General features: G+C 62.0%; 1 protein-coding gene across 4 annotated transcripts in view; it reads left to right on the forward strand.

Moving 5' to 3' along the window:
• The window catches only part of KIRREL3 (kirre like nephrin family adhesion molecule 3), a 470,660-nt gene that overhangs the window by 363,168 nt on the left and 81,420 nt on the right, over positions 1 to 26,072 (forward strand). For all 4 annotated transcript variants that reach the window (XM_064173308.1, XM_064173309.1, XM_064173312.1 and 1 more), the window contains 2 exons: positions 20,304 to 20,453; positions 23,508 to 23,657. In XM_064173308.1, coding sequence (XP_064029378.1) covers positions 20,304 to 20,453; positions 23,508 to 23,657 — 300 coding nt within the window. The remainder of the gene's footprint in view (positions 1 to 20,303; positions 20,454 to 23,507; positions 23,658 to 26,072) is intronic.

A 26,072-nucleotide genomic window follows, 5' to 3' on the forward strand; every position in this document is an offset into this window, starting at 1 on the left:
GGCACAGGCTGCCCAGGGAGGAGGTGCACTGCCCATCCCTGGGGGTGTCCCAGCACCCTGTGGCCTTGGCACTGGTTTGGTGCCCATGCTGGGGCTGGGGTGCTGCTGGGCTCAGTGATCTTGGAAGGCTTTTCCCACCCCAAACAACTCCACTCCTCTGTGGTTCCTTTGCCAGCAGCTGCAGAGCCATGGCACCTGGGCACATGCTCCAGTGGCATGAAGGTGCTGGGGGGAGATTGGACTTGGTGCTCTTGGAGCTCTTTGCCAACCTTGGGCACCTTCTTGAGCACCCCAGCACCTCCTGCCAGTCCTCTGTGTCCACCTTCACCCATCCCTGGGATGGGATTTCTGCCCAGCTCTGCTGCAGGCTACAGCAGGCCTGGCAGCAGCTGTGCCAGGAGGAGCTGCAGCAGGGGCTCTCTGCTCAGCTCATCCCCAGAGCTGCCTGCAGGCTGCAGCCAGGCCCCTGCTGGGCTAACTCTGCTGGCAGCAGCAGGGAAGGTGCTTCTGGGGCCCAGGGAAGCTCTCCTCACCCTGAGCATGGTCACTCCTGCACAGGTGGGCACAGTCCAGTGCCAGGAGTTTAACAAGTCCAACTGCCAGGTTCTGCACTCTGCCCACAAGTGCCTGTGGGGTTGTTCAAGGGGCAGGGTCCTGCACTAAGGCAGCCAGAGCAGGGCTCTGGAGTGGCCACAACAACCCCAAGCAGAGCTCCAGGCTGGGGCCAGAGTGGCTGAGAGCAGCCAGGCAGAGAGGGCCCTGGGGGTGCTGGCAGAGAGCAGCTGCAGAGGAGGCAGCAGTGCCCAGGTGGGCAGCAGAGCCAATGGCATCCTGGGCTGGCTCAGGAGCAGTGTGGGCAGCAGGACAAGGGAGGTTCTTGTGCCCCTGTGCTCAGCACTGCTCAGGCCACCCCTGCAGTGCTGTGTCCAGTTCTGGGCTCCTCCATTGCAGAGAGCTGCTGAGGTGCTGGAAGGTGTTGAGAGAAGGGCAGCAAGGCTGGGGAGGGGCCTGGAGCACAGCCCTGTGAGGAGAGGCTGAGGGAGCTGGGGGGGTGCAGCCTGCAGCAGAGGAGGCTCAGGGCAGAGCTGATTGCTGCCTGCAGCTGCCTGCAGGGAGGCTGTAGCCAGGTGGGGTTGGGCTCTGCTGCCAGGCAGCCAGCAGCAGAAGAAGGGGCCAGAGGCTCAAGCTGTGTCAGGGCAGGTCTAGGCTGGATGTTGTTAGGAAGTTGCTGTCAGAGAGAGTGATTGGCACTGGAATGGGCTGCCCAGGGAGGTGGTGGAGTGGCTGTGGCTGGAGGTGTTGCAGCCAAGCCTGGCTGGGGCACTGAGTGCCATGGTCTGGTTGGTTGGGCAGGGCTGGGGGCTAGGTTGGGCTGCAGGAGCTTGGAGCTCTCTGCCTACCTGCCTGGTTCTGTGGTTCTGCCTCCCTGCCAAGACACAGTCACAGCTCATTAGGAGAAGCATCTCTGGTAGCAGCTTTTGCTCTCTATCTGACAAGAGCCTCTGAGAAGGCAGAAGCAGGAGGATGCAGCAAGCTCTGCAGAAGCTGTTTGAAGCTGCACTGCTGTCAGCAGAGCTCTCCTTGATGTCTGGGGGGGCTTTGGGTGCCTGTTAGCTAAACAAGGCTGGGATGGAAGCAAAACCTGAGCAGCAGCCTGCAGACAAGCTGCCAATTTGTCTGGTGCCAAGGGGAGGCTGTGCCTGGGGGAGGATCACCTGCAAGGGGAGTAAGATGCAGGACCTGGGTGCTGAGTCCTGTCCCCACTGCTGCCTCTCAGAATGTTAGGGGCTGGAAGGGACCTCCAAAGGTCACTGAGCCCAACTCCCCTGCCAAGGCAGGGTCACCCAGGGCTTGCAAGCCCAGAATGGCTCTGGTTGGGAAAGACCTCCAAGGTACCAAGTCCAACCTCCAGCCTGAGCCCTCCAGGTCCCTCCTGCTGAGGGGAGGATCCAGGTCCCCTGCTGCTTTCTGCTCCTTTGGAGTGGAGCCCAGGAGGGCACAGTGCCAGGGGGGTTGGAAGCTCTCCACACAAGGACACTCCACAGCCTCTCTGGGCAGCCTGCTCCAGGCTCCAGCACCCTCACAACAAACAACTTTCTCCTCCTCTCCACAGGCAGCCTCCTGCCTGCCACTCTCTGCCCCTTGCCCCTTGGCCTGCCACTGCCCACCACTGCCAACAGCCTGGCCCCAGGCTCCTGCCCCCCACAGCTCCTTCAGCTCTTGCTGCTGAGCACTCAGCAGATGCCCTCTGGGGCTGCTCTCCTGCAGCCTCTCAGCCCCAGGGCTCTCAGCCTTTGCTCCTCACACAGCTGCTCCAGGCCCCTCAGCAGCTTCCCAGCCCCCACTGCCCTCTCTGCAGTCCTTCCCTGGCTCTCTCAGAGTGCCCAGCCCAGAACAGCTGGCACAGGGCAGTGCCCTTCATCCCCCAGCCCTCAGCCACCCCCCTCCACGCAGCAGCAGCAGTTGGGGGGTTGCCTCTCTGTGTTTTTTTGGCCCCCACCCTTTGTTCCAGAGGCTCCTTGGCTCTGACAAGGTAGGTCTGGAGCTGGGTTCCTTTCCCCCCCCTAAGGAAGATGAAGGTTTTGTGCAGACAGGGGCAGGAGGAGGGAAGGGGAATGCTGGGTGAGTGCTGACCCTCGTCAGCGAGAGCAGGGCTGCAGCCCGGAGGGGAAGCAAAGGCAGGAAGGGAGAGAGCAGGGACCTGGCTGCGTCGGGAGGCAGCTGAAGTGGTCAGGCTGCCCTGCAGGGGACTGTGCCAGGGCTGCCCTGCCGGGGACTGTGCCAGGGCTGCCCTGCAGGGGACTGTGCCAGGGCTGCCCCGCAGAGGAGTGTGCCAAGGCTGCCCTGCAGGGGACTGTGCCAGGGCTGCCCTGCAGGGGACTGTGCCAGGGCTGCCCTGCACAGCCTGGAAAGAGAAGCAGAGGGGGCAGAGCTGCCAGGAGAGGCCCAGGAGCTGGTGGGGCAGGGAGGCAGGAGAGTGGTGGCTGAGTGCCAGCAGAAGTCTTCAGGGCCACAAGTGCCTGGGGGTGTAGAATGGGAGGGTCCTGCACTAAGGCAGCCAGAGCAGGGCTCTGGAGTGGCCACAACAACAACCCCAAGCAGCTCCAGGCTGGGGCCAGAGTGGCTGAGAGCAGGCAGGCAGAGAGGGCCCTGGGGGTGCTGGCAGAGAGCAGCTGCAGAGGAGGCAGCAGTGCCCAGGTGGGCAGCAGAGCCAATGGCATCCTGGGCTGGCTCAGGAGCAGTGTGGGCAGCAGGACAAGGGAGGTTCTTCTGCCCCTGTGCTCAGCACTGCTCAGGCCACCCCTGCAGTGCTGTGTCCAGTTCTGGGCTCCTCCATTGCAGAGAGATGTTGCAGTACTGGAAGGTGTCCACAGGAGGGCGACAAAGCTGTGAGGGGCCTGGAGCAGAGCCCTGTGAGGAGAGGCTGAGGGAGCTGGGGGGGTGCAGCCTGCAGCAGAGGAGGCTCAGGGCAGAGCTGATTGCTGCCTGCAGCTGCCTGCAGGGAGGCTGTAGCCAGGTGGGGTTGGGCTCTGCTGCCAGGCAGCCAGGGACAGAAGAAGGGGACAGAGGCTCAAGCTGTGCCAGGGCAGGTCTAGGCTGGATGTTGTTAGGAAGTTGCTGGCAGAGAGAGTGATTGGCACTGGAATGGGCTGCCCAGGGAGGTGGTGGAGTGGCTGTGGCTGGAGGTGTTGCAGCCAAGCCTGGCTGGGGCACTGAGTGCCATGGTCTGGTTGGTTGGGCAGGGCTGGGGGCTAGGCTGGGCTGCAGGAGCTTGGAGCTCTCTGCCAGCCTGCCTGGTTCTGGGGTTCTCTGATTCAAGCAGGGCACCCACAGCAGCTTGTTTGTTGTCCATAGCTGCCTGGCAGCCAGCAAGCCCCCAGCCCCCCCCCCCCCCCCGCCCAGCCACAGCTCCCCTCCAGCTTTAGCTCCCCTGCCAAGGCTCTGCCAGGCAAGGGGGGTGCAGATGGCCCTGCAGGGTCCTCTTCCCCTCATTCATGTCTGTCATGGAGGTTTTAAGCAAGGTTAGGTGCAGGCAGCTTGTGGGCAGGAGAGCTTTGGGTGCTGGTAGCTGCTGAGCTGCTGCCTGCTCCTGAGGAGCTTGGGATGGAGCCTGAGGTGAGCTCTGGAGGTGAGACAGTGTCAGCGAGTCACTAAGGTTGGAAAAAGAGCTCTAAGACCATTGGGACCAACCCCAAGTGCCATGGCTGTGTGCTTCTGGAGCACCTCAGGGGGCTGCAGCCTGTTCCCCTGAGGGAACAGGCTGGGAGGGTTGAGGCTGTGTAGCCTGGAGAAGAGAAGGCTGCAGGGAGAGCTCAGAGCAGCCTTGCAGTGCCTGGCACAGGTTGAGGGTGGTCAGACACTGGCACAGGTTGCCCAGGGGGGCCTCAACCCCCTCCCTGGGCAACCCCTGCCAGCCTCTCACCACTCTCCTGCTCAACAACTTCCTCCTCACCTCCAACCTCACTCTCCCCACCTCCAGCTTTGCTCCATCCCCCCTAGTCCCATCACTCCCTGACAGCCCAAAAAGCCCTCTTCAGACCCTGCAAGGGCACACGAAGGTCCCCTGGGAGCCTCCTCCTCCTCCTCTCCAGACTGAGCAGCCTGGCCAGGTGCTGGTGCTACTATTCCTTTGCTCCTGTGGCTATTCCTTTGCTCCTGTGGCTATTCCTTTGCTCCTGTGGCTATTTCTTTGCTCCTGTGGCTATTCCTTTGCTCCTGTGGCTATTTCTTTGCTCCTGTGGCTATTCCTTTGCTCCTGTGCTGAACCTTTGGTCCCCAGGAGATGTAGAAGCTCCTAGAAGGCTGCTTGCAGAGAAGCAGCTCAGACTCCTGAGTGATGCTGCAGGGGTTAAAACTGCTGCTGAGGGCTGTCCTGGCTACCTCCGCCCTGCTGCCAGCACCGAGGGAGCTTAGGGAAGGATGTTCCTGGCTGTTGCCAGCAGCACTTTGCTCCCAGGGTAGGAAGGCAGCAGTGAACAGGCTCCTGAGTGCCTCTAGTCCCTGCAGCCCTGAGGAGCCTGGAGCAAAGCCAGGCAGAAGTGCAGCTGAGGTGGCAGGAATGGCCCAGGGGTTGCAGAGCAGGCTGGGAGAGGAGAGGCTGGAGGAGGTAAATTTATCTAGTCTGGAGGAGAGGCTCAAGGGGAGACACGACCAGAGTCTATAAATATACCCAGCCAGGGCAGCCAGGGGAGGAAATCAGCCAGAGGAAGGAAGAACAAGGAGAAGAGCCTGAAGCAAAAGGCAGATGAGGTGATGCTGGGCCAGGCATGGAAAGGAAAAGGCCTGCCAGCACTGCCAACCCACCCTGCTGCTGCTCTGCACCCCTCAGAGGATGAGGTTGGCTGGAGGAGACCTTTAAGATCACCAAATCCAACCCATGCTGCCAAGGGGCACCCCCAAGCCATGGCCCTCAGCACCACATTCACCCACCCAATGGTTTGATGCTGAGGCAGAGGTTCAGGGAACCTCAAAGCTCAGCCAGTGCCATGGGCAGGGACACCTCCCACTAGAACAGGTCACTCAAGGCCTCATCCAGCCTGGTCCTGAGCATCTCCAGGGAGGTTGTGGAGCACAGAAGCACCCAATGTAATCTTTGATCTTTGATCACATTGGGTGCTTCTGTGCTCCACAACCTCCCTGGGCAACCTGTGCCAGGCTCTCACCATCCTCAACCTGTGCCAGTCTCTCCCCACCCTCACTCTCAACAATCTCTTCCTCATCTCCACTCTCCCTCTCCCCTCTCCCAGCTCAAAGCCATTCTCCCTCCTCCAGACACTCCCAGCCCTCATCCAAAGTCCCTCTCCAGCTCTCCTGCAGCCCCTTCAGGCACTGCCAGGCTGCCCTAAGCTCTCCCTGCAGCCTTCTCCAGGCTGAACAGTCCCAACTCTCCCAGCCTCAACTCTCTGAGCATCTCCATGGCTTCCTCTGGACCCTCTCCAGCAGCTCCAGCTCCCTGTGCTGGGTTCCCAGAGCTGGAGGCAGTGCTGCAGGGGAGGGCTGAGCAGAGCAGAGCAGAGGGGCAGAATCCCCTCCCTGTGCTGCTGCTCTCCCTGCTCTGCCTGCAGCCAGCACACAGCTGGCTCTGGGCTGCCAGGGACCAGTGCTGGTTGCTGGGCACCTTGGCACCAACTGACACCCCCAAACCCTTCTCCTCCAGCCTGCTCCCAGTTCTTCCTCACCCCACCTGGCTCTGTGCTCCCTTCCCTGGCAGCCCTTCCAGGGCAGGCATCTGGCAGGGAGCTTCCCAGCATGGCTGAGCAGGTTCAGCAGCAGCAGATTGAGAGCCGTTGGGGGCTGGTGGCTTGACAAGTGGCTCCCCTCGGACAGGAGCATTTACCTTCCCCGGGTGACACTGCTCTGAGCTGGTAGCCTCAGGCAGCCTGGCTCCCTGCCAGTCATCCCTCCTATGAATAACACAGGGCCCTGCCTCTCTGCCCGCATACATCTTCCTCTCCTGGAGGGCAATTTACTGTTATCTCTGGGCTCCCTGCTCCTGAGATGAAGAGATTACACCAACCCTGCAGCCCAGCAGCACCCCTCCCCACCCCCCAGCCTTGGGTTTCCACCACCATTAAGCTTCATTGGAACAAATAAAGGCTGCAGTGACATTTCTAAGTTAGCAGAGAGCAGAGGAAAACACAAATAGGAGGCAGATAAACTGCCTGGGAGCCAAATAATTACTGCAGGCAGCTTAGAGCTGAGCTGACAGCCGAGCACTGGGGAGCTGGGGGGAGTGGGGAAGGTGGTGGTGGTGGTGGTGGTGGTGGTGCACACTGCTGCTCAGCAGGGCTGCTGCTGCTGCTGAGGCTCTCTCTAAAGCCTCACACAGGCTGTGGGGCTGCCCAGCTGAAGGCAGGAAGCTCTTGCCCAGCTCAGAAGTGGAGCTGGAATGAGCTGAGGCATGCAGTGGGGAAGGTTGGAAAAGCTCTTTGAGACCACAGAGTGCCAGGGGCTGGAAGGGACCTCCAGAGGTCTGGAACACCTCCAGGGATAGGGACTCCACCACCTCCCTGGGCAGCCTGTGCCAGGGGCTGGAAGGGACCTCCAGAGGTCTGGAACACCTCCAGGGATGGGGACTCCACCACCTCCCTGGGCAGCCTGTGCCAAGCCCTGACCACTCCTGCAGCACAGGAAGTTTTGCCCTGGCAACTCTCAAGGGGAAGAAATTGTTCCTCAGGGGCAACCTAAACCTCCCCTGGGGAACTTGAGGCCATTCCCTCTTGTCCTGCCACTTGCTCCTTGGGAGAAGATACCAAACCCACCTGGCCCCAGCCTCCTTGCAGAGCTGTGGAGAGTGAAAGTACCTGTCCATGGCTACTACTCTACCTGACTGCTTCCCTTCCCTTCCCTTCCCTTCCCTTCCCTTCCCTTCCCTTCCCTTCCCTTCCCTTCCCTTCCCTTCCCACCTAGAAGGTGACATTCTAGCTCCCTACACCCCAAACACTTGAGATGAGGAACTTTAATCCCTCAGCAATTTGCAGTGCCTCATCTCCAGCCTGCCTCTGCCCTGTGCCTCACTGACCTGGTAGCATTCTGTGCTGCCATGACTGGATGGGTAGGCTCAGGGGGAGCAGTGGCTGGAGTCTACCTTGACCTTGGCAAGGCCTCTGACACCATCTGCCATGGCATTTTAGTGAGCAGGCTGAGGAGGTGTGGGATGGCAGAGCAGGCAGTGAGGTGGGTTAGGAGCTGGTTACAAGACAGAGTTCAGAGGGTGGGGATCAGTGGTGCCAGGGCCAGCTGGGGAGCTGTGACCTGTGGAGTCCCCCAGGGATCAGTGCTGGGGCCAGTTCTGCCCAACATCTTCATCAATGCCACTGATGAGGGCACAGACAGACAGAGGCTGCTCAGCAGGTTTGCTGCTGGCACCAAGCTGGGAGGCTTGGCTGAGACAGCTGCAGGCTGTGAGGCCATCCAGAGAGCCCTGGGCACAGAGCTGGGCACAGAGACCTGGGCAGAGCTGGGCACAGAGCCCTGGGCAGGCAGAGCTGGGCACAGAGCCCTGGGCAGAGCTGGGCACAGAGATCTGGACAGGCAGAGCTGGGCACAGAGCCCTGGGCACAGAGCTGGGCACAGAGCCCTGGGCAGGCAGAGCTGGGCACAGAGACCTGGGCAGAGCTGGGCACAGAGGAGCCAAATGAGGCCCAACAAGGCCAAGTGCAGAGTCCTGCACCTGGGGAGGGAGAATAAACTGCAGCAGTCCAGGCTGGGAGGTGCCTGCTGGAGAGCAGCCCCAAGGAGAGGGAGCTGGGAGTGCTGGGGGAGAGCATCCCTGGGGCAGCAATGTGCCCTGGGGGCCAAGAGGCCAAGGGGGTCCTGGGGGGCACTCAGCAGAGGGTGCCCAGCAGAGCCAGGGAGGTTCTCCTGCCCCTCTGCTCTGCCCTGCTGAGACCTCATCTTGAGCACTGCCTCAGTCTGGGGCTCCCCAGCTGCAGAGGGACAGGAACTGCTGGAGAGGGTCCAAGGGAGGGCTGTGAGGATGAGGAGGGGACTGGAGCAGTGTCTGGGGAGGAGAGGCTGAGGGCCCTGGGGCTGCTCAGTCTGGAGAGGAGGAGACTGAGAGGGGATTGGATCAATGTCTGTAACTCTCTGAGGGCTGGGGGTCAGCAGGGGGGGACAGGCTCTGCTCACTGCTCCCTGGCACAGGACAAGCAGCAGTGGATGGAAGCTGCAGCACAGGAGGCTCCAGCTCAGCACAAGGGCAACTTCTTGCCTGGAAGGCTCCCAGAGCCTGGCACAGGCTGCCCAGAGAGGTTGTGGAGTCTCCTCTGGAGCCTTCCCAGGCCTGTCTGGATGTGTTCTGTGTGATCTGTGTCAGATAGGATGGTCCTGCTCAGGCAAGGCTTGGACTGGATGAGCTCTTTGGGTCCCTTCCAAGCCCTGACACCTGTGAGCTGTGATCCTTGGCCGCAGCAGAGCCCAACCCCAGGTGGCTGCAGGCTCCTGGCAGGGAGCTGCAGAGAGCAATGAGGTCTCCTCTCAGCCTCTTCTCAACACCTCCAGCTCCCTCAGCTGCTCCTCCCCAGCCCTCTTCTCTCTCTGCCATCATCTCCTGAGCCATCCACGTGGAGCCTGCCGCAGGATGGAGAGCTCCCAGTGCCCCCCGGCTGAACCCGGGGGGGTGCTGAGCAGCTCTCATTACCTGCTGATGAGCTCAGCAGGCTGCGATGTGCTGAGCTGCTCTGGGCCAGGGGGGAGCTGCCACTGACTGCGCTGAGGGCCACTGGGAAGGAGCCTGCAGCAAAACAAACAGCAGGCACTGGGGTGAAACACAGCTGAGGGCCCTGCTGCTGCTGCCCTGCCTGCTGCTGCCTTGCCTGCTGCTGCCCTGCCTGCTGCTGCCCTGTCTGCTGCTGCCCTGCCTGATGCTGCTCTGCCTGCTCCTGCCCTGCCTGCTCCTGCCCTGCCTGCTGCTGCCCTGCCTGCTGCTGCCCTGCCTGCTGCTGCCCTGCCTGCTGCTGCCTTGCCTGCTGCTGCCCTGCCTGCTGCTGCTCTGCCTGCTCCTGCCCTGCCTGCTGCTGCTCTGCCTGCTGCTGCCCTGCCTGCTGCTGCCCTGCCTGCTGCTGCCTTGCCTGCTGCTGCCCTGCCTGCTGCTGCCCTGCCTGCTGCTGCCCTGCCTGCTGCTGCCCTGCCTGCTGCTGCTCTGCCTGCTCCTGCCCTGCCTGCTCCTGCCCTGCCTGCTGCTGCCCTGCCTGCTGCTGCCCTGCCTGCTCCTGCCCTGCCTGCTGCTGCCCTGCCTGCTGCTGCCCTGCCTGCTACTGCCCTGTCTGCTGCTGCCCTGTCTGCTGCTGCCCTGCCTGCTGCTGCCCTGTCTGCTGCTGCCCTGCCTGCTGCTGCCCTGCCTGCTGCTGCCCTGCTGCTGCTGCCCTGCCTGCTCCTGCCCTGCCTGCTGCTGCCCTGCCTGCTCCTGCCCTGCCTGCTGCTGCCCTGCCTGCTGCTGCCCTGCCTGCTGCTGTCCTGCCTGCTCCTGCCCTGCCTGCTGCTGTTCTGCCTGCCTGCTGCTGCCCTGCCTGCTCCTGTCCTGCCTGCTCCTGCCCTGCCTGCTGCTGTTCTGCCTGCTTCTGCCCTGCCTGCTCCTGCCCTGCCTGCTCCTGCCCTGCCTGCTTCTGCCCTGCCTGCTGCTGTTCTGCCTGCTCCTGCCCTGCCTGCTCCTGCCCTGCCTGCTGCTGTTCTGCCTGCTCCTGCCCTGCCTGCTCCTGCCCTGCCTTCTCCTGCCCTGCCTGCTGCTGTTCTGCCTGCTCCTGCCCTGACTGCTTCTGCCCTGCCTGCTGCTGTTCTGCCTGCTGCTGTTCTGCCTGCTCCTGCCCTGTCTGCTGCTGCCCCGTCTGCTGCTGTTCTGCCTGCTCCTACCCTGCCTGCTCCTGACCTGCCTGTTTCTGCCCTACCTGCTGCTGTCCTGCCTGCTTCTGCCCTACCTGCTGCTGTCCTGCCTGCTTCTGGCCTGCCTGCTCCTGGCCTGCCTGTTTCTGCCCTACCTGTTGCTGTCCTGCCTGCTTCTGCCCTGCCTGCTTCTGGCTTGCCTGCTTCTGGCTTGCCTGCTCCTGCCCTTCCTGCTCCTGCCCTGCCTGCTGCTGGCCTGCCTGCTGCTGGCCTGCCTGCTCCTGGCTTGCCTGCTCCTGTCCTGCCTGCTCCTGCCATGCCTGCTCCTGCCATGCCTGCTGCTGGCCTGCCTGCTCCCCCGGGGCTGCCTGCTCCTGCAGCAGCAGGGCAGGGAAGCTGCTGGGGCTGGGAGGCAGAGCCAGGGAGCTGCTGAAGGGCTGGAAGTGGGAACTGCCTCCAGGGCTCTGCTCACTTCTCCTGCTGCTTAGTTTCATTTGGGTACAAGAGGGACACAGAACTGTTGGAGAGAGCCCAGCACAGAGCCCAGAGCTGCTGAAGGGAAGGGAACAGCTCTGTTAGGAGCAGAGCCTGAGGGAGCTGGGGCTGGGAGCTGGGAGAGGAGGAGCTGAGAGGTGACCTCAGCAATGGTTCCAGAGGTGTGCAGGGCAGTGCCAGAGGCTGGAGCCAGCTCTGCTCTGCTGGGCCATGCCCAATGCCAGCACAAGGGCAGTGGTGGGAGCTGAGGCAGAGGAAGTGCCATGGGAAGAGGAGGAGGAATTTTGTCCCTGTGAGGGTGGCAGAGCCTGGCACAGGCTGCCCAGGGGGGCTGTGGAGTCTCCCTCTCTGCAGATACTCAAACCCTGCCTGGATGTGTGCTCTGCTCTGGGTGCTTCTGCTCTGGCAGGGCTTGGGCTGGCTGAGCTCTGGAGGTCCCTCCCAGCCCCTGGCACTGTGATCCAGTGCAAAGGCAGTCAAAAAGCAGGAGCTGGTGGCTGTGGGGGGTGGTGCAGGTCCCTGACCATGGTGCTTGAGTGAAGGCTAAGGGCACTTGGTGGGCACTGCCCTGTGCCTGCAGGTGAGGCTTTGAGGGGAAGGGAATTTTGATTGGGCTCTCCTAGAGAAAAAGGGATGAGAGGTTTGGTGGCAGCATGGGCAGCAAGGCAAGGGAGGGTCTCTGCCTCCTCTGCACCACCCTGGTGAGACCATATCTGGGCCTGGGGCAAGTTTTGGGCTCCTCAGTTGAAGAGGGCCAGGAACATACTGGAGAGAGTCCAGTGAAGGCTACCAAGCAAAGTGTGCCCAGCAGGGCAATGGAGGATCTCTCCCTCTTCTGCTCTGCCCTGCCCTGCTGGGACCACCTCTGGAACACTGTGCCCAGTTCTGGGCTCCCCAGTTCCAGAGGGACAGAGATCTGCTGGAGAGAGTCCAGTGGAGGCTGTGAGGATGCTGAAGGCACTGGAACAGCTGTGTGAGGAGGGCAGGCTCAGAGCCCAGGGGCTGCTTGGTCTGGAGAGGAGAAGGCTGAGAGGGGATTTGGTTGATGTTTGTGGATCTCTGAAGGGTGGAGGGCAGGAGCCTGGGGCCAGGCTCTTGGCAGTGGTGGGCAGTGGCAGGCCAAGGGGCAAGGGGCAGAGAGTGGCAGGCAGGAGGCTGCCTGTGGAGAGGAGGAGAAAGTTGTTTGTGGTGAGGGTGCTGGAGCCTGGAGCAGGCTGCCCAGAGAGGCTGTGGAGTGTCCTTGTGTGGAGAGCTTCCAACCCCCCTGGGAGTGCTCCTGGCTGCCCTGCCCTGGCTGCCCCTGCCCTGGCTGCCCTGCCCTGGCTGCCCTGCCCTGGCAGAGTGCTTGTGCTGGGTGATCCCTGGAGATGCCTTCCCACTCCTCCCATTCCATGACTCCTTGGGTGGCAAAGATACAAGGAGGGACTCACATGGGGAACGTTTCCTGCTCCCTGCCTGTTCACTTCACCATGTCCCCCCTCCTCCTGCTCCTCCCCTCCCCCTCCCACCCTGCCTGTTTCTGATGCTTCCCTCCAGGCTGCTCTCCAGGATAATTTGGTTCCACTCTAAATGTGAAGAGAAATCTGGGGAGGCAGAACAAGAAGCCATAATCAAAGTGCACATATTTACAATCCCTTCCACTTGGGGGAAGCCAAACAAGCCCTAATCACAGCTGCAACCTGCTCTCAACCTCCTGCCTCTGCAGCTCCAGGCTCCAGCACTCAGCCCTGCAGCCTGCAGCAGCCTCCCCCCTGCGCCGCTTGCTGAAGCAGCAGGAGCTGGAGCTAAGCTGCCCAGGGGCACCCCCAGCAGCTCCATGCTTGGTGTTCTGTGCAGCTCCTCGACTTTGCAGGGCAGCAGAAAGACTCATTCTTGCCTTTTCCTGCCCCACTGCCTGCTGTGGGGCTCCCACTGAGGTGTTCTCCCTTCAGGGCAGGAGGTTGTGGCGAGGTTCAAGCATCAGTGCCAGAGTGGCAGCCTGGTGGAGGTGGGCAGGGAGCTCTGGAGAGCATCCAGGCCAACCTCCAGGCCAGGAGGTTATAGCCAGGTGGGGTTAGGCTCTGCTGCCAGGCAACTAGCCATAGAAGAAGGGGACACAGACTCAAGCTGTGCCAGGGCAGGCTCAGGCTGGAGATTAGGAGGAAACTGTCCAAAGCAAGAGTGATTGGCATTGCAATGGGCTGCCCAAGGAGGTGGTGGAGTGCCCATCCCTGGAGGGGTTTAAAAGGAGGCTGCATGAGGCAATTAGTGCCATGGTCTGGTTGGTTGGGCAGGGCTGGGTGCTAGGTTGGGCTGGATGAGCTTGGAGCAATCTTCCAACCTGCTTAATTCTGTGACTCAGTCATGGAATCACAGAACCAGGCAGGTTGGCAGAGAGCTCAGAGCTCCTGCAGCCCAACCTAGCCCCCAGCCCTGCCCAACCAACCAGGCCATGGCACTAAGTGCCCCAGCCAGGCTTGGCTGCAACACCTCCAGCCACAGCCACTCCACCACCTCCCTGGGCAGCCCATTCCAGTGCCAATCACTCTCTGGCAAGAACTCCATGCTGGTATCCAGCCTATCCAACCCCAGTGCTCAGGATTCAGTCCTGCATCAGTAAGTTTGCAGGTGGCACCAAGCTAGCAGCAGGTGTTGATCTGTTGGAGGGCAGCAGAGCCCTGCAGAGGGACCTGGCCAGGCTGCATGGGTGGGCAGAGGCCAAGGGGATGAGACTGAACAAGGCCAAGGGCAGGTTCTGCACTTTGGCCACAACAACCCCAAGCAGCTCCAGGCTGGGGCCAGAGGGGCTGAGAGCAGGCAGGCAGAGAGGGCCCTGGGGGTGCTGGCAGAGAGCAGCTGCAGAGGAGGCAGCAGTGCCCAGGTGGGCAGCAGAGCCAATGGCATCCTGGGCTGGCTCAGGAGCAGTGTGGGCAGCAGCACAAGGGAGGTTCTTGTGCCAAATCCTGTGCTCAGCACTGCTCAGGCCACCCCTGCAGTGCTGTGTCCAGTTCTGGGCTCCTCCATTGCAGAGAGCTGCTGAGGTGCTGGAAGGTGTTGAGAGAAGGGCAGCAAGGCTGGGGAGGGGCCTGGAGCAGAGCCCTGTGAGGAGAGGCTGAGGGAGCTGGGGGGGTGCAGCCTGCAGCAGAGGAGGCTCAGGGCAGAGCTGATTGCTGCCTGCAGCTGCCTGCAGGGAGGCTGTAGCCAGGTGGGGTTGGGCTCTGCTGCCAGGCAGCCAGCAACAGAAGAAGGGGACAGAGGCTGAAGCTGTGCCAGGGCAGGTCTAGGCTGGATGTTGTTAGGAAGCTCCTGTCAGAGAGAGTGATTGGCACTGGAATGGGCTGCCCAGGGAGGTGGTGGAGTGGCTGTGGCTGGAGGTGTTGCAGCCAAGCCTGGCTGGGGCACTGAGTGCCATGGTCTGGTTGGTTGGGCAGGGCTGGGGGCTAGGTTGGGCTGCAGGAGCTTGGAGCTCTCTGCCAACCTGCCTGGTTCTGTGGTTCTCAAGCAGGGCACCCACAGCAGCTTGCCCAGCAGCCAGGTGGAGTTGGAAGCTGTAGCCCATGCAGGTCACACTGTGGCCATGGTGCCCCAGGGCAGAACGTGGCCAGGCAGGCCTGGCTGTGCCATTGTGCTCTGACGATGTCACAGCTCCTCCTGGCTCAGGTGTGAGGGCACAGCTGTGAGGAAGCTTCCAGCTGCTTCTTCCAGCTTCTCCAGACACACAGGGGAGTGCTGGAGAGAGAGCAGTGGGGGGTGGGAAGCTGCTGAGATCACATCCAGTGCTTCTGTGCTCCATAGCCTCCCTGGAGGTGCTCAGGACCAAGCTGGATATGGCCTGGAGTGACCTGTTGCAGTGGGAGGTGTCCCTGCCCATGGCTGAGCTTTGAGCTCCCTTCCAACCTCAACCATTCTGTGACTCTATCACAGCAATCCCTTGCCAGAAGCCCCTTCCCACCTTTCCCATGGGATCCCCCCCAGCTCCCTCAGCCTGTGCTCACAGCAGAGCTGCTCCAGCCCTGGCAGCATCCTCGTGGTCCCCTCTGGGCTTCACTTTTGCTGCCCAAACTGCTCCAGCTGCAGTTCTAAGCCTCCCTCTCCCAACCTCCCTCAGTTTCAGCTCTTTCCCTGTCAAGTTTCTTATCTCCCTTCCAACTCCTCCTGCCCAAGACTTGTTCCTTTGACATGAAGACATAAACCAGCTGAAAGCTGCAACGTGCTCAGGCCTCTGATCTCCCAAACCCAGCTAAAGCCAGGGAGAGACTTGGAGCTGATCTGAAAGCAGCCTCAGCTCTGCCTGCAGTGCTGTTGGTTTCCTTTCCTTTCCCTTTTTCCTTTCCTTCCTCTTCTCTTTTCATTCTAAACCTGTGGCTCAGGCTGGGGTGATCCTGCTGTGGAGCAGGGAGTGTGCAAGGACATCACAGAGCCATGGAATGGGTTGGGCTGGAAGGGATCCCAAAGCTCATCCAACTCCAACCCCTCTCCAGCCATGGGCAGGGACACTTCCCACCAGCACAGGTTGCTCAAGGGCCTCATCCAGCCTGGTCCTGAGCACCTCCAGGGAGGTTGTGGAGCACAGAAGCACCCAATGTGATCTTTGATCACATTGGGTGCTTCTGTGCTCCACAACCTCCCTGGCAAACCTGTGCCAGTGTCTCACCACCCTCAAACTGTGCCAGTGTCTCACCACCCTCAACCTGTACCAGTCTCTCCCCACCCTCATTCTCAACAATCTCTTCCTCCTCTCCACTCTCCCTCTCCCCTCTCCCAGCTCAAAGCCATTCTCCCTCCTCCCTGCACTCCCAGCCCTCATCCAAAGTCCCTTCCCAGCTCTCCTGCAGCCCCTTCAAGCACTGGAAGGTTGCTCTGAGGTCTCTTTGGAGCCTTCTCTTCTCCAGGCTGCACAGCTCCAACTCTGCCAGGCAAACGAAACAGGCAGTTGGCAGCATTGCCTTTGAGATGGAGTTTCTCAACCTTAACACAGTGTAGTGGAGAGGAAGCTGAGGGAGGCCAAGCAGGGCAAGGGCAGGTCCTGGCCCTGGGCAGGAACAACCTCCTGCAGCAGCACAGCTGAGGGGGAGCTGCTGGGAAGCAGCTGCAAGGAGCAGGAGCTGGCAGTGCTGGGGGGCACAAGTGGGCAGGAGGCAGCAGTGAGGGCTGGGGGCCAAGGAGGCCAAAGGTGTGGTGGGGGGCACGGAGCAGAGCGTGGGCAGCAGGGCAAGGGAGGTTGTGCTGCCCTGTGCTGTGCCCTGCTGAGGCCACGTGTGCAGTGCTGGGCCCAGCTGTGTGGTGCCCAGGGGCAGAGGCAGGGCAGTGGTGCAGAGAGTGCAGTGGGGGCTGGGAAGCTGCTGAGGGGCCTGGAGCAGCTGTGTGAGGAGCAAAGGCTGAGAGCCCTGGGGCTGAGAGGCTGCAGGAGAGCAGCCCCAGAGGGCATCTGCTGAGTGCTCAGCAGCAAGAGCTGAAGGAGCTGTGGGGGACAGGAGCCTGGGGCCAGGCTGTTGGCAGTGGTGGGCAGTGGCAGGCCAAGGGGCAAGGGGCAGAGAGTGGCAGGCAGGAGGCTGCCTGTGGAGAGGAGGAGAAAGTTGTTTGTGGTGAGGGTGCTGGAGCCTGGAGCAGGCTGCCCAGAGAGGCTGTGGAGTGTCCTTGTGTGGAGAGCTTCCAACCCCCCTGGCACTGTGCTGCTGGGCAAGCTGCTGGGGGTGCCCTGCTGGGGCAGGGCTTGGGCTGGAGGATCCCAGAGCTCCCTTCCCAGCCCTGCCATGCTGGGCTCTGGGACAGCAGAAGGCTTCCCAGTAGCACCAGAGGCCACCAGGACTTCCAGCAAGGCTCTGGCAGCAGAAAGCTCTGGAATCTCCTCTGGCATTAACCCATCCTGGTGCACAGGCAGCAGCCAGAAGCACAGCAGTGACTTTTTGACCTGGAAATCAGATTTCCTTGCAGGTTTGTGGGTGTTGGGACCCCCTGGGCCTCCTCATTGCTCAGGAATGTGGTGCTTGAGGTGCACCTGGGCAAAGGTTCCAAGAGCAGGCATGCAGAGAGGGAAGCTCTGCTCCTCTCCATGCGCCTTGAGCTGGCTGGGAGCCAGTGGAGGTGAAGCCACCAGAGATGACTCCGAATCCTCAGCCCCCAGCTGGGGCCAGGTGCTGGGGGCTGCAGGCAGGTTGGGAGGTGCTGGAGCTTTGTCCCCTGGGCAAGGCCAAAGAGCTCATTTGGGAAGCAGGTTGAGCTGCCCAGGAGCTGTGTCACACTTAACCTTGGGTTAGGATTAATCACCAGGCAGTGCTCACATTGAGTTCATGCAGATGAGGCTGCAATGGATTGAGGGAGGCTCTCGTGGAGCCTGTCCTGGCTTAGCAGATTGATTTCAAAGAGGAACTTTTTCTGCAGGCTGGGGCTTAGCTCTGAGCTGAGGCAGCACAGGGTTGGGGCTGAGCTCTGAGCTGAGGCAGCACAGGGTTGGGGCTGAGTGCTGAGCTGAGGCAGCACAGGGCTGGGGCTGAGCTCTGAGCTGAGGCAGCACAGGGCTGGGGCTGAGCTGAGAGGCAGCACAGGGCTGGGGCTGAGCTGAGAGGCAGCACAGGGCTGGGGCTGAGCACTGAGCTGAGGCAGCACAGGGCTGGGGCTGAGCTCTGAGCTGAGGCAGCACAGGGCTGGGGCTGAGCACTGAGCTGAGGCAGCACAGGGTTGGGGCTGAGCTCTGAGCTGAGGCAGCACAGGGCTGGGGCTGAGTGTTGAGCTGAGAGGCAGCACAGGGCTGGGGCTGAGCTGAGGCAGCACAGGGCTGGGGCTGAGCTCTGAGCTGAGGCAGCACAGGGCTGGGGCTGAGCACTGAGCTGAGGCAGCACAGGGCTGGGGCTGAGCTCTGAGCTGAGGCAGCACAGGGCTGGGGCTGAGCTCTGAGCTGAGGCAGCACAGGGCTGGGGCTGAGCTCTGAGCTGAGGCAGCACAGGGCTGGGGCTGAGCTCTGAGCTGAGGCAGCACAGGGCTGGGGCTGAGCTGAGGCAGCACAGGGCTGGGGCTGAGCTCTGAGCTGAGGCAGCACAGGGCTGGGGCTGAGCTCTGAGCTGAGGCAGCACAGGGCTGGGGCTGAGCTCTGAGCTGAGAGGCAGCACAGGGCTGGGGCTGAGCTCTGAGCTGAGAGGCAGCACAGGGCTGGGGCTGAGCTCTGAGCTGAGGCAGCACAGGGCTGGGGCTGAGCTCTGAGCTGAGGCAGCACAGGGCTGGGGCTGAGCTCTGAGCTGAGAGGCAGCACAGGGCTGGGGCTGAGCTCTGAGCTGAGGCAGCACAGGGCTGGGGCTGAGCTCTGAGCTGAGGCAGCACAGGGCTGGGGCTGAGCTCTGAGCTGAGGCAGCACAGGGCTGGGGCTGAGCTCTGAGCTGAGGCAGCACAGGGCTGGGGCTGGGTGCTGAGCTGAGGCAGCACAGGGCTGGGGCTGAGCTCTGAGCTGAGGCAGCACAGGGCTGGGGCTGAGCTCTGAGCTGAGAGGCAGCACAGGGCTGGGGCTGAGCTCTGAGCTGAGGCAGCACAGGGCTGGGGCTGAGCTCTGAGCTGAGGCAGCACAGGGCTGGGGCTGAGCACTGAGCTGAGAGGCAGCACAGGGCTGGGGCTGAGCTCTGAGCTGAGAGGCAGCACAGGGCTGGGGCTGAGCTCTGAGCTGAGGCAGCACAGGGCTGGGGCTGAGCACTGAGCTGAGGCAGCACAGGGCTGGGGCTGAGCTCTGAGCTGAGGCAGCACAGGGCTGGGGCTGAGCTCTGAGCTGAGGCAGCACAGGGCTGGGGCTGAGCTCTGAGCTGAGGCAGCACAGGGCTGGGGCTGAGCTCTGAGCTGAGGCAGCACAGGGCTGGGGCTGAGCATTGATCTGAGAGGCAGCACAGGGCTGGGGCTGAGCTCTGAGCTGAGGCAGCACAGGGCTGGGGCTGAGCTCTGAGCTGAGGCAGCACAGGGCTGGGGCTGAGCTCTGAGCTGAGGCAGCACAGGGCTGGGGCTGAGTGTTGAGCTGAGAGGCAGCACAGGGCTGGGGCTTCTCTCCTGAGCCTGCTGCAGGGAGAATTCCTCACACACAGGGCTGGAGGCTTCTGCTCTTCCAAACGCCCCAGGAACAGCTCCCAGGCAGCTGCTCCCTGCCAGGTTTGCCTTTTTCCACACTGAGTACCACAATGGGAGGCTTCAAAAGAGATCTGCAGAGATCATCCAGCCAGGGCAGGGGCAGCCAGGGCAGGGCAGCCAGGAGCACACCCAGGGGGGTTGGAAGCTCTCCACACAAGGACACTCCACAGCCTCTCTGGGCAGCCTGCTCCAGGCTCCAGCACCCTCACAACAAACAACTTTCTCCTCTTCTCCACAGGCAGCCTCCTGCCTGCCACTCTCTGCCCCTTGCCCCTTGGCCTGCCACTGCCCACCACTGCCAAGAGCCTGGCCCCAGGCTCCTGCCCTCCACCCTTCAGAGATCCACAAACATCAACCAAATCCCCTCTCAGCCTTCTCCTCTCCAGACCAAGCAGCCCCTGGGCTCTGAGCCTGCCCTCCTCACACAGCTGTTCCAGTGCCTTCAGCACCCTCACAGCCTCCACTGGACTCTCTCCAGCAGATCTCTGTCCCTCTGGAACTGGGGGGCCCAGAACTGGGCACAGTGTTCCAGAGGTGGCCCCAGCAGGGCAGGGCAGAGCAGAGGAGGGAGAGATCCTCCCTTGCCCTGCTGGGCACACTTTGCTTGATGCAGCCCAGGATGCCCTTGGCCCTCTTGGCCACAAGGACACATCTCTCTGTGCCCAAAGCAAGAGCAGGACTTCAAGTGTGAGAGGCACAGATCCAGGCTGGGGGCAGAGAGGGCTGAGAGCAGCCCTGAAGAAAGAGCCTTGGGGGTGTTGGTGCTGAGCAGCTGCCCAGGAGCCAGCAGTGCCCTCCTGCAGCCCAGCAGGCAGCTGGGTGCTGGCTGCAGCCAGAGCAGGGTGGGCAGAGGGCAGGAGAGGACATCCTACCCCTAGGCTCTGCTCTGCTCACAGCTCACCTCCAGCCCTGCCTCCAGCTCTGGTGGCCCCAGCAGGAGAAGGACTCAGAGCTGCTGGAGAGAGGCCAGAGGAGGCCACCAGGATGCTGCCAGGGCTGCAGCAGCTCTGCTATGAGCACAGGCTGAGGGAGCTGGGGGGGTGCAGCCTGCAGAGGAGAAGGCTCCAGGGGCAGCTCAGAGCTGCTGCCAGTGCCTGAAGGGAGCCTGCAGGAAGGCTGCAGAGAGACTTCTGTTGAGGATGTCTGAGCCAGGCCAAGGGGGAATGGTTTGGAGCTGAGGCAGAGCAGGCTGAGAGTGGAGCTGAGGCAGAAGCTCTGCAGTAGGAGGGTGCTGAGAGCCTGCCCGGGGAGGCTGTGGCTGCCTCCTGCCTGGGGGTGTTCATGGCCAGGCTGGATGAAGCCCTGAGCCCCCTGGGCTGGTGGGAGGTGTCCCTGGGCAGGGTGGGCAGGGGGGATGCGGTGAGCTCTGGCTGGCTGCAGGAGCTGACAGCCTCCTTCTCCCTCTGCAGGTCAAGCTTCGTCCTTCTCGCAGCAGCCGCAGGACCAGGTGGTGGTGGCAGGGCAGGCTGCGACGCTGCTCTGTGCCATCCCCCAGTACAACGGCATCGTGCTCTGGATCAAGGACGGGCTGGCCCTGGGCGTCGGCAGGGACCTCTCCAGTAAGTCACCTCCTGCCCTGCCCTGCGGCGCTCTGAGCTGCTCAGAGTTCCCAGCGCCTGGAATTGGCTGCTCAGGACCTCTGCGGCTCCCTGGGGGGAGGTTGGGGTGAGGAGGGGGCAGCCTCTGCTCCTTGGGGGCAAGGGGCAGGAGCAGAGGGAATGGTTCCAGGCTGCCCCAGGGCAGGCTCAGGCTGGAGCTCAGGAAATATTCCTGCCCTGGAAGGGTTCCCAGACCTTGGAATGGGCTGCCCAGGGCAGTGCTGCAGGCAGCATCCCTGGGGGGGGCCAGCAGTGTGTGGCCCTGTGCTGGGGGCCATGGTTTGGTGCTGAGCCTGCAGTGCTCAGGGCTGGGCTGGGTGAGCTGGGAGGGCTCTGCCAGCTGGATGTGTCCTGGGGCTCTGGAGCTGCTCCAGCCTCTGCTGCCACTGCTGCACATCCAGACCAGCACCATCCTGAGCCCTGAGTTCTGGGATGCTCTCTGCTGAGGCTTTCCCTCTCCCCACCACAGCTCACAGATTACTGAGGGATGAAGCTCCTCATGGAACCAGGCAGGTTGGCAGAGAGCTCCAAGCTCCTGCAGCCCAACCTAGCCCCCAGCCCTGCCCAACCAACCAGACCATGGCACTAAGTGCCCCAGCCAGGCTTGGCTGCAACACCTCCAGCCACAGCCACTCCACCACCTCCCTGGGCAGCCCATTCCAGTGCCAATCACTCTCTCTACCAGGAACTTCCTAACAACATCCAGCCTCAACCTGCCCTGGCACAGCTTCAGCCTCTGTCCCCTTCTTCTGTCCCTGGCTGCCTGGCAGCAGAGCCCAACCCCACCTGGCTACAGCCTCCCTGCAGGCAGCTGCAGGCAGCAATGAGCTCTGCCCTGAGCCTCCTCTGCTGCAGGCTGCACCCCCCCAGCTCCCTCAGCCTCTCCCCAGCTCAGGTATGTGGGGGGCAGGGGGTTAAAATATCTCCTTGTAGCTGGGTAGCTCTGGGGCAGGGAAGGGAAGCACTCAGGCAGGAGCAGTGCCATGGGGAGCTGCTCTCTGGGTGGCCTGGGAGAGCTCTCCCAGGGTGGGATGAGACTTTGCATTTTGACCTCCAGCTCAAAAGTTGCTCCTAAAACGTGGAAGCAGCCAACCCCTGACTGCCCTCTGGCACTAAGCCAAGCACTGTGACCTGACCCTGCCAAAGCCTTGCTCTGGCCTCAGGTGACCTTGGGATTAGTTATCCCTTTGCCCACATGCAGGCTGAAGTGGTCTGTAGGTGCTGGGAGTGCCTGTTCTGACCTCCTCACCACTGAGCAAACACAACCAGAGCAGCTCTTTGCTCTGGGGGAAGGTTTATTGCACCTGCTGCAGCCCCCCAGCACCTGAGGCTTCCCCAGGCTGTGCTCTGGCAAGTGACAGCTTGGTGATGGAATTCTGCAGGGCCAGAGGAGGCCACAGCAGGGCTGGCAGGGCTCTGCTGGCAGCCCAGGCTGGCAGAGGTGGCCTTGGGCAGCCTGCAGCAGGGAAGGCTCCAGGGAGCCCTTCTGGTGGCCTTGCAGGGCTTGAAGCAAGCTGGGCACAGAGTGTGGAGCAGGAGCTGTTGGGCCAGGCCAAGGGGGGAGGGGTTGGAAGTGCAAGAGGGAGCTTGAGAGTGGAGAGAAGGGAGAAGTGTTTGGCACTGAGGGTGTGGAGAGCCTGTGCCAGGCTGCCCAGAGAGCTGGGAGCTGCCCCTGGCTGGCAGCAGTGCAGGGCAGGGTGTGTGGGGCTGTGAGCAGCCTGCCCTGGCTGGGGGTGTCCCTGGGGGCTGCAGGGGATTTTAGTTGACCTTGAAGTGTCCCTTCCCACCCAAACCAGTTTGTGGCTCTGATTTCTCAGAGTTGCCCTCACCTCATCCCACCCTTGCACAGGAGTCTGGGAAATGTCCAGTTTGGGTCATCACAGAGATGTTGTGGCTGAAAGGGACCCAAGCAGGGCAGGATAAAGCTCTAATCAGAGAGGTGTAAAGAGCAATGAGGTCTCCTCTCAGCTTCCTCTGCTCCAGGCTCAGCACCCCCAGCTCCCTCAGCTGCCCCTCCCCAGCCCTCTTCTCCAGACCCTTCCCCACTTTTGCTGCCCTTCCCTGGACACACTGAAGTCCAGCAGAAACCAGGAGAGAGTTTTTGTGTCTTAATCCCCAGCACAGCTGGGTGGGAAGGGACCTCTGGAGATCATCCAGTCCAAACTGGGGGGGGTTGGATTCTCCAGCAGGCTCTGGCTGCTGCTGAGAGCTGCACAGCTCAGCTGTGGAGCAGCCATGGGCAGCAGGAAGCCTCCAGAGGAGGTTGCCATGGCTGTGGGTGATGCAGCCAGGGGCTGGGATGGTTTTTAGCAGCCCCAGGCCAAGTTATGTGTGGAGGTCTTGGAGGCTGACACAGAGCAAGCAGCTTGGGGAGCAGGGAGCTGGGAGAGGATGGACCTGGACTCTGCAGCCTGCTGGGACCCATCTGGAACCTTCCTCCTGAGCAGTGCTGCAGTTGCTTTGGCAGCAGAGTGCTGGTTAGAGCCCAGCATGGGCACAGCTTTGGAGAGGCCTCTGGGGATGCCCCAGCCCAAGCCCTGCTCCAGCAGGGCACCCCCAGCAGCTTGCCCAGCAGCACAGTGCCAGGGGAGTTGGAAGCTCTCCACACAAGGACACTCCACAGCCTCTCTGGGCAGCCTGCTCCAGGCTCCAGCACCCTCACCACAAACAACTTTCTCCTCCTCTCCACAGGCAGCCTCCTGCCTGCCACTCTCTGCCCCTTGCCCCTTGGCCTGCCACTGCCCACCACTGGCCCCAGGCTCCTGCCAAGCCTCTTGCCCCCCAGCCTTAAATCTCCACAGAGTGGCTCAGGTTGGAAGTGAGCTTAGAGGTCTCCTCCAGCCTCCCCACCACGGGCAGGGGCTGCCTCTCCACTGGATCAGCTCCTCATGGGCAGGTGGAGGCTCCTGGCTTGCGCTCTGTGCCCACCGCCCCTTGGCCTGGCACTGGGCACCACTGAGTCTGGGCACATCCTCTTGCCCCCCTCCCTCCTGACTCCTGTGTCGTGCCCTGCAGGTTACCCACGGTACCTGGTGGTAGGAGACCACCTGTCTGGAGAGCACCACCTGAAGATCCTGAGGGCTGACCTGCAGGACGATGCTGTCTACGAGTGCCAGGCCATCCAGGCTGCCATCCGCTCGCGCCCGGCCAGGCTGACCGTGCTGGGTGAGTCCAGCCCTGGGGCTCTCAGTGCCCTCCTGCCTCAGGAGCAGCCCTAGGGGCAGTGCTGGGTGCCAGGGCAGGAGGGGGGGAACTGAATCCAGCATCAGAGTGATGTGGGAAGCTCTGAGTGCCAGCTCCAGCAGCATGGAACTGCTCAGAGAGCAGAGATGAGTGTTTGGGAGGCTCTGGGTGCCAGCCCCAGCAGCATGGAACTGCTCAGGGAGCAGGGATGAGTGTTTGGGAGGCTCTGGGTGCCAGCCCCAGCAGCATGGAACTGCTCAGGGAGCAGGGATGAGTGTTTGGGAGCCTCTGGGTGCTAATCCCAGCAGCATAGAACTGCTCAGAGAGCAGAGATGAGTGTTTGGGAGCCTCTGGGTGCTAATCCCAGCAGCATGGAACTGCTCAGGGAGCAGGGATGAGTGTTTGGGAGGCTCTGGGTGCCAGTCCCAGCAGCATGGAACTGCTCTGGGAGCAGGGATGAGTGTTTGGGAGGCTCTGGGTGCCAGCCCCAGCAGCATGGAACTGCTCAGGGAGCAGGGATGAGTGTTTGGGAGGCTCTGGGTGCTAATCCCAGCAGCATGGAAGCTAATTAAGGAGCAGGGATGAGTGTTTGGGAGCCTCTTGATCCCCACCACCTTTCCAGCTCCCCCTGGAAGTGTTCTGTGTGCCCTGCCCTGGGTGCTCCTGCCTTGGCAGGGGCTTGGCCTGGGTGATCTCTGGAGCTCCCTTCCTGCCCCTGCCGTGCTCTGTCCCTCTGTGCCAGCCCCAGAAGTGGCTCTGTGCCCTCCCTGTGGCTCCAGACTTGCCTGGCTGCAGTCACCACGGGAATGAGTTCTCATTCCTGCTCTGCCTGATTACCTCCCCCTCACCTCCCTCCCTCCCACCCTACCCCCAAACCTCCCCAGCCCCCACCTCTACCTTCCCTGCCCATGAAGATCCTTTCTGATGCCTCTCTCTGCTCAGCCTCCCCCTCCCAGCAGCAGCTCCCAGCTCTGACTCCTGCCCCAGCCCCCGGAGCAGCCTCCCAGCCGCTGCGCGCAGCAGGAGGAGGCTGCCAGGAGGGGAAGGATTCTCCTCTCTCAGCACAGAGCTGTCTCACCTCCTCCTGCCGCTCCCGGGCTGCCTCCCCGTGCGCTGGAGCAGGCAGCAGCAGCAGCGAAGCTGTTGCGTTCCAGCTAAAGATTTCCAGAGCAAGTCGCTCCCGGGGCGCGGCGGCGCCGAGCGGAGCCCGCAGGGAGCGGAGCCCGCAGGGAGCGGAGCCCGCAGGGAGCGGAGCCCGCAGGGAGCGGAGCCCGCAGGGAGCGGAGGCAAATCGCTGCCGTCTGTGGGCTCCCAGGACGGGAGGGAGGCGTTGGTGTGAGCGGGGATGGGAGCTGCTAACTGGGACATGGACTGCTGCTGCTGCTGCAGAGGGCTTCCTCCGGAGGGGAGGGGAAGGGGAAGGGGAAGGGGAAGGGGAAGGGGAAGGGGAGGAAAGGAAAGGAAAGAGGAAAGGAAAGGGGGAAGGAAAGGGGGAAGGAAAGGGGGAAGGAAAGGGGGAAGGAAAGGGGGAAGGAAAGGGGGAAGGAAAGGGGGAAGGAAAGGGGGAAGGAAAGGGGGAAGGAAAGGGGGAAGGAAAGGGGGAAGGAAAGGGGGAAGGAAAGGGGGAAGGAAAGGGGGAAGGAAAGGGGGAAGGAAAGGGGGAAGGAAAGGGGGAAGGAAAGGGGGAAGGAAAGGGGGAAGGAAAGGGGGAAGGAAAGGGGGAAGGAAAGGGGGAAGGAAAGGGGGAAGGAAAGGGGGAAGGAAAGGGGAAGGAAAGGGGGAAGGAAAGGGGGAAGGAAAGGGGGAAGGAAAGGGGGAAGGAAAGGGGGAAGGAAAGGGGGAAGGAAAGGGGGAAGGAAAGGGGGAAGGAAAGGGGGAAGGAAAGGGGGAAGGAAAGGGGGAAGGAAAGGGGGAAGGAAAGGGGGAAGGAAAGGGGGAAGGAAAGGGGGAAGGAAAGGGGGAAGGAAAGGGGAAGGAAAGGGGGAAGGAAAGGGGGAAGGAAAGGGGGAAGGAAAGGGGGAAGGAAAGGGGGAAGGAAAGGAAAGGAAAGGAAAGGAAAGGAAAGGAAAGGAAAGGAAAGGAAAGGAAAGGAAAGGAAAGGAAAGGAAAGGAAAGGAAAGGAAAGGAAAGGAAAGGAAAGGAAAGGAAAGGAAAGGAAAGGAAAGGAAAGGAAAGGAAAGGAAAGGAAAGGAAAGGAAAGGAAAGGAAAGGAAAGGAAGCTGCAGCACTCGGCTGCAAACAGAGCATGGCTTCAGCTGGGAGGGACCCCAAAGGTCACCTGCTGCAACCTCCCTCTCATGCCCAGGGACACCTCTCAACGAGCCCAGGTTGCTCAAGGCCTCATCCAACCTGGGCTTGAACAGCTCCAGGGATGAGGCATCCACAGCCTCCCTGGGT

Source organism: Pogoniulus pusillus, chromosome 38 (genome assembly GCF_015220805.1).
Source record: "Pogoniulus pusillus isolate bPogPus1 chromosome 38, bPogPus1.pri, whole genome shotgun sequence".
Taxonomy (NCBI): domain Eukaryota; kingdom Metazoa; phylum Chordata; class Aves; order Piciformes; family Lybiidae; genus Pogoniulus; species Pogoniulus pusillus.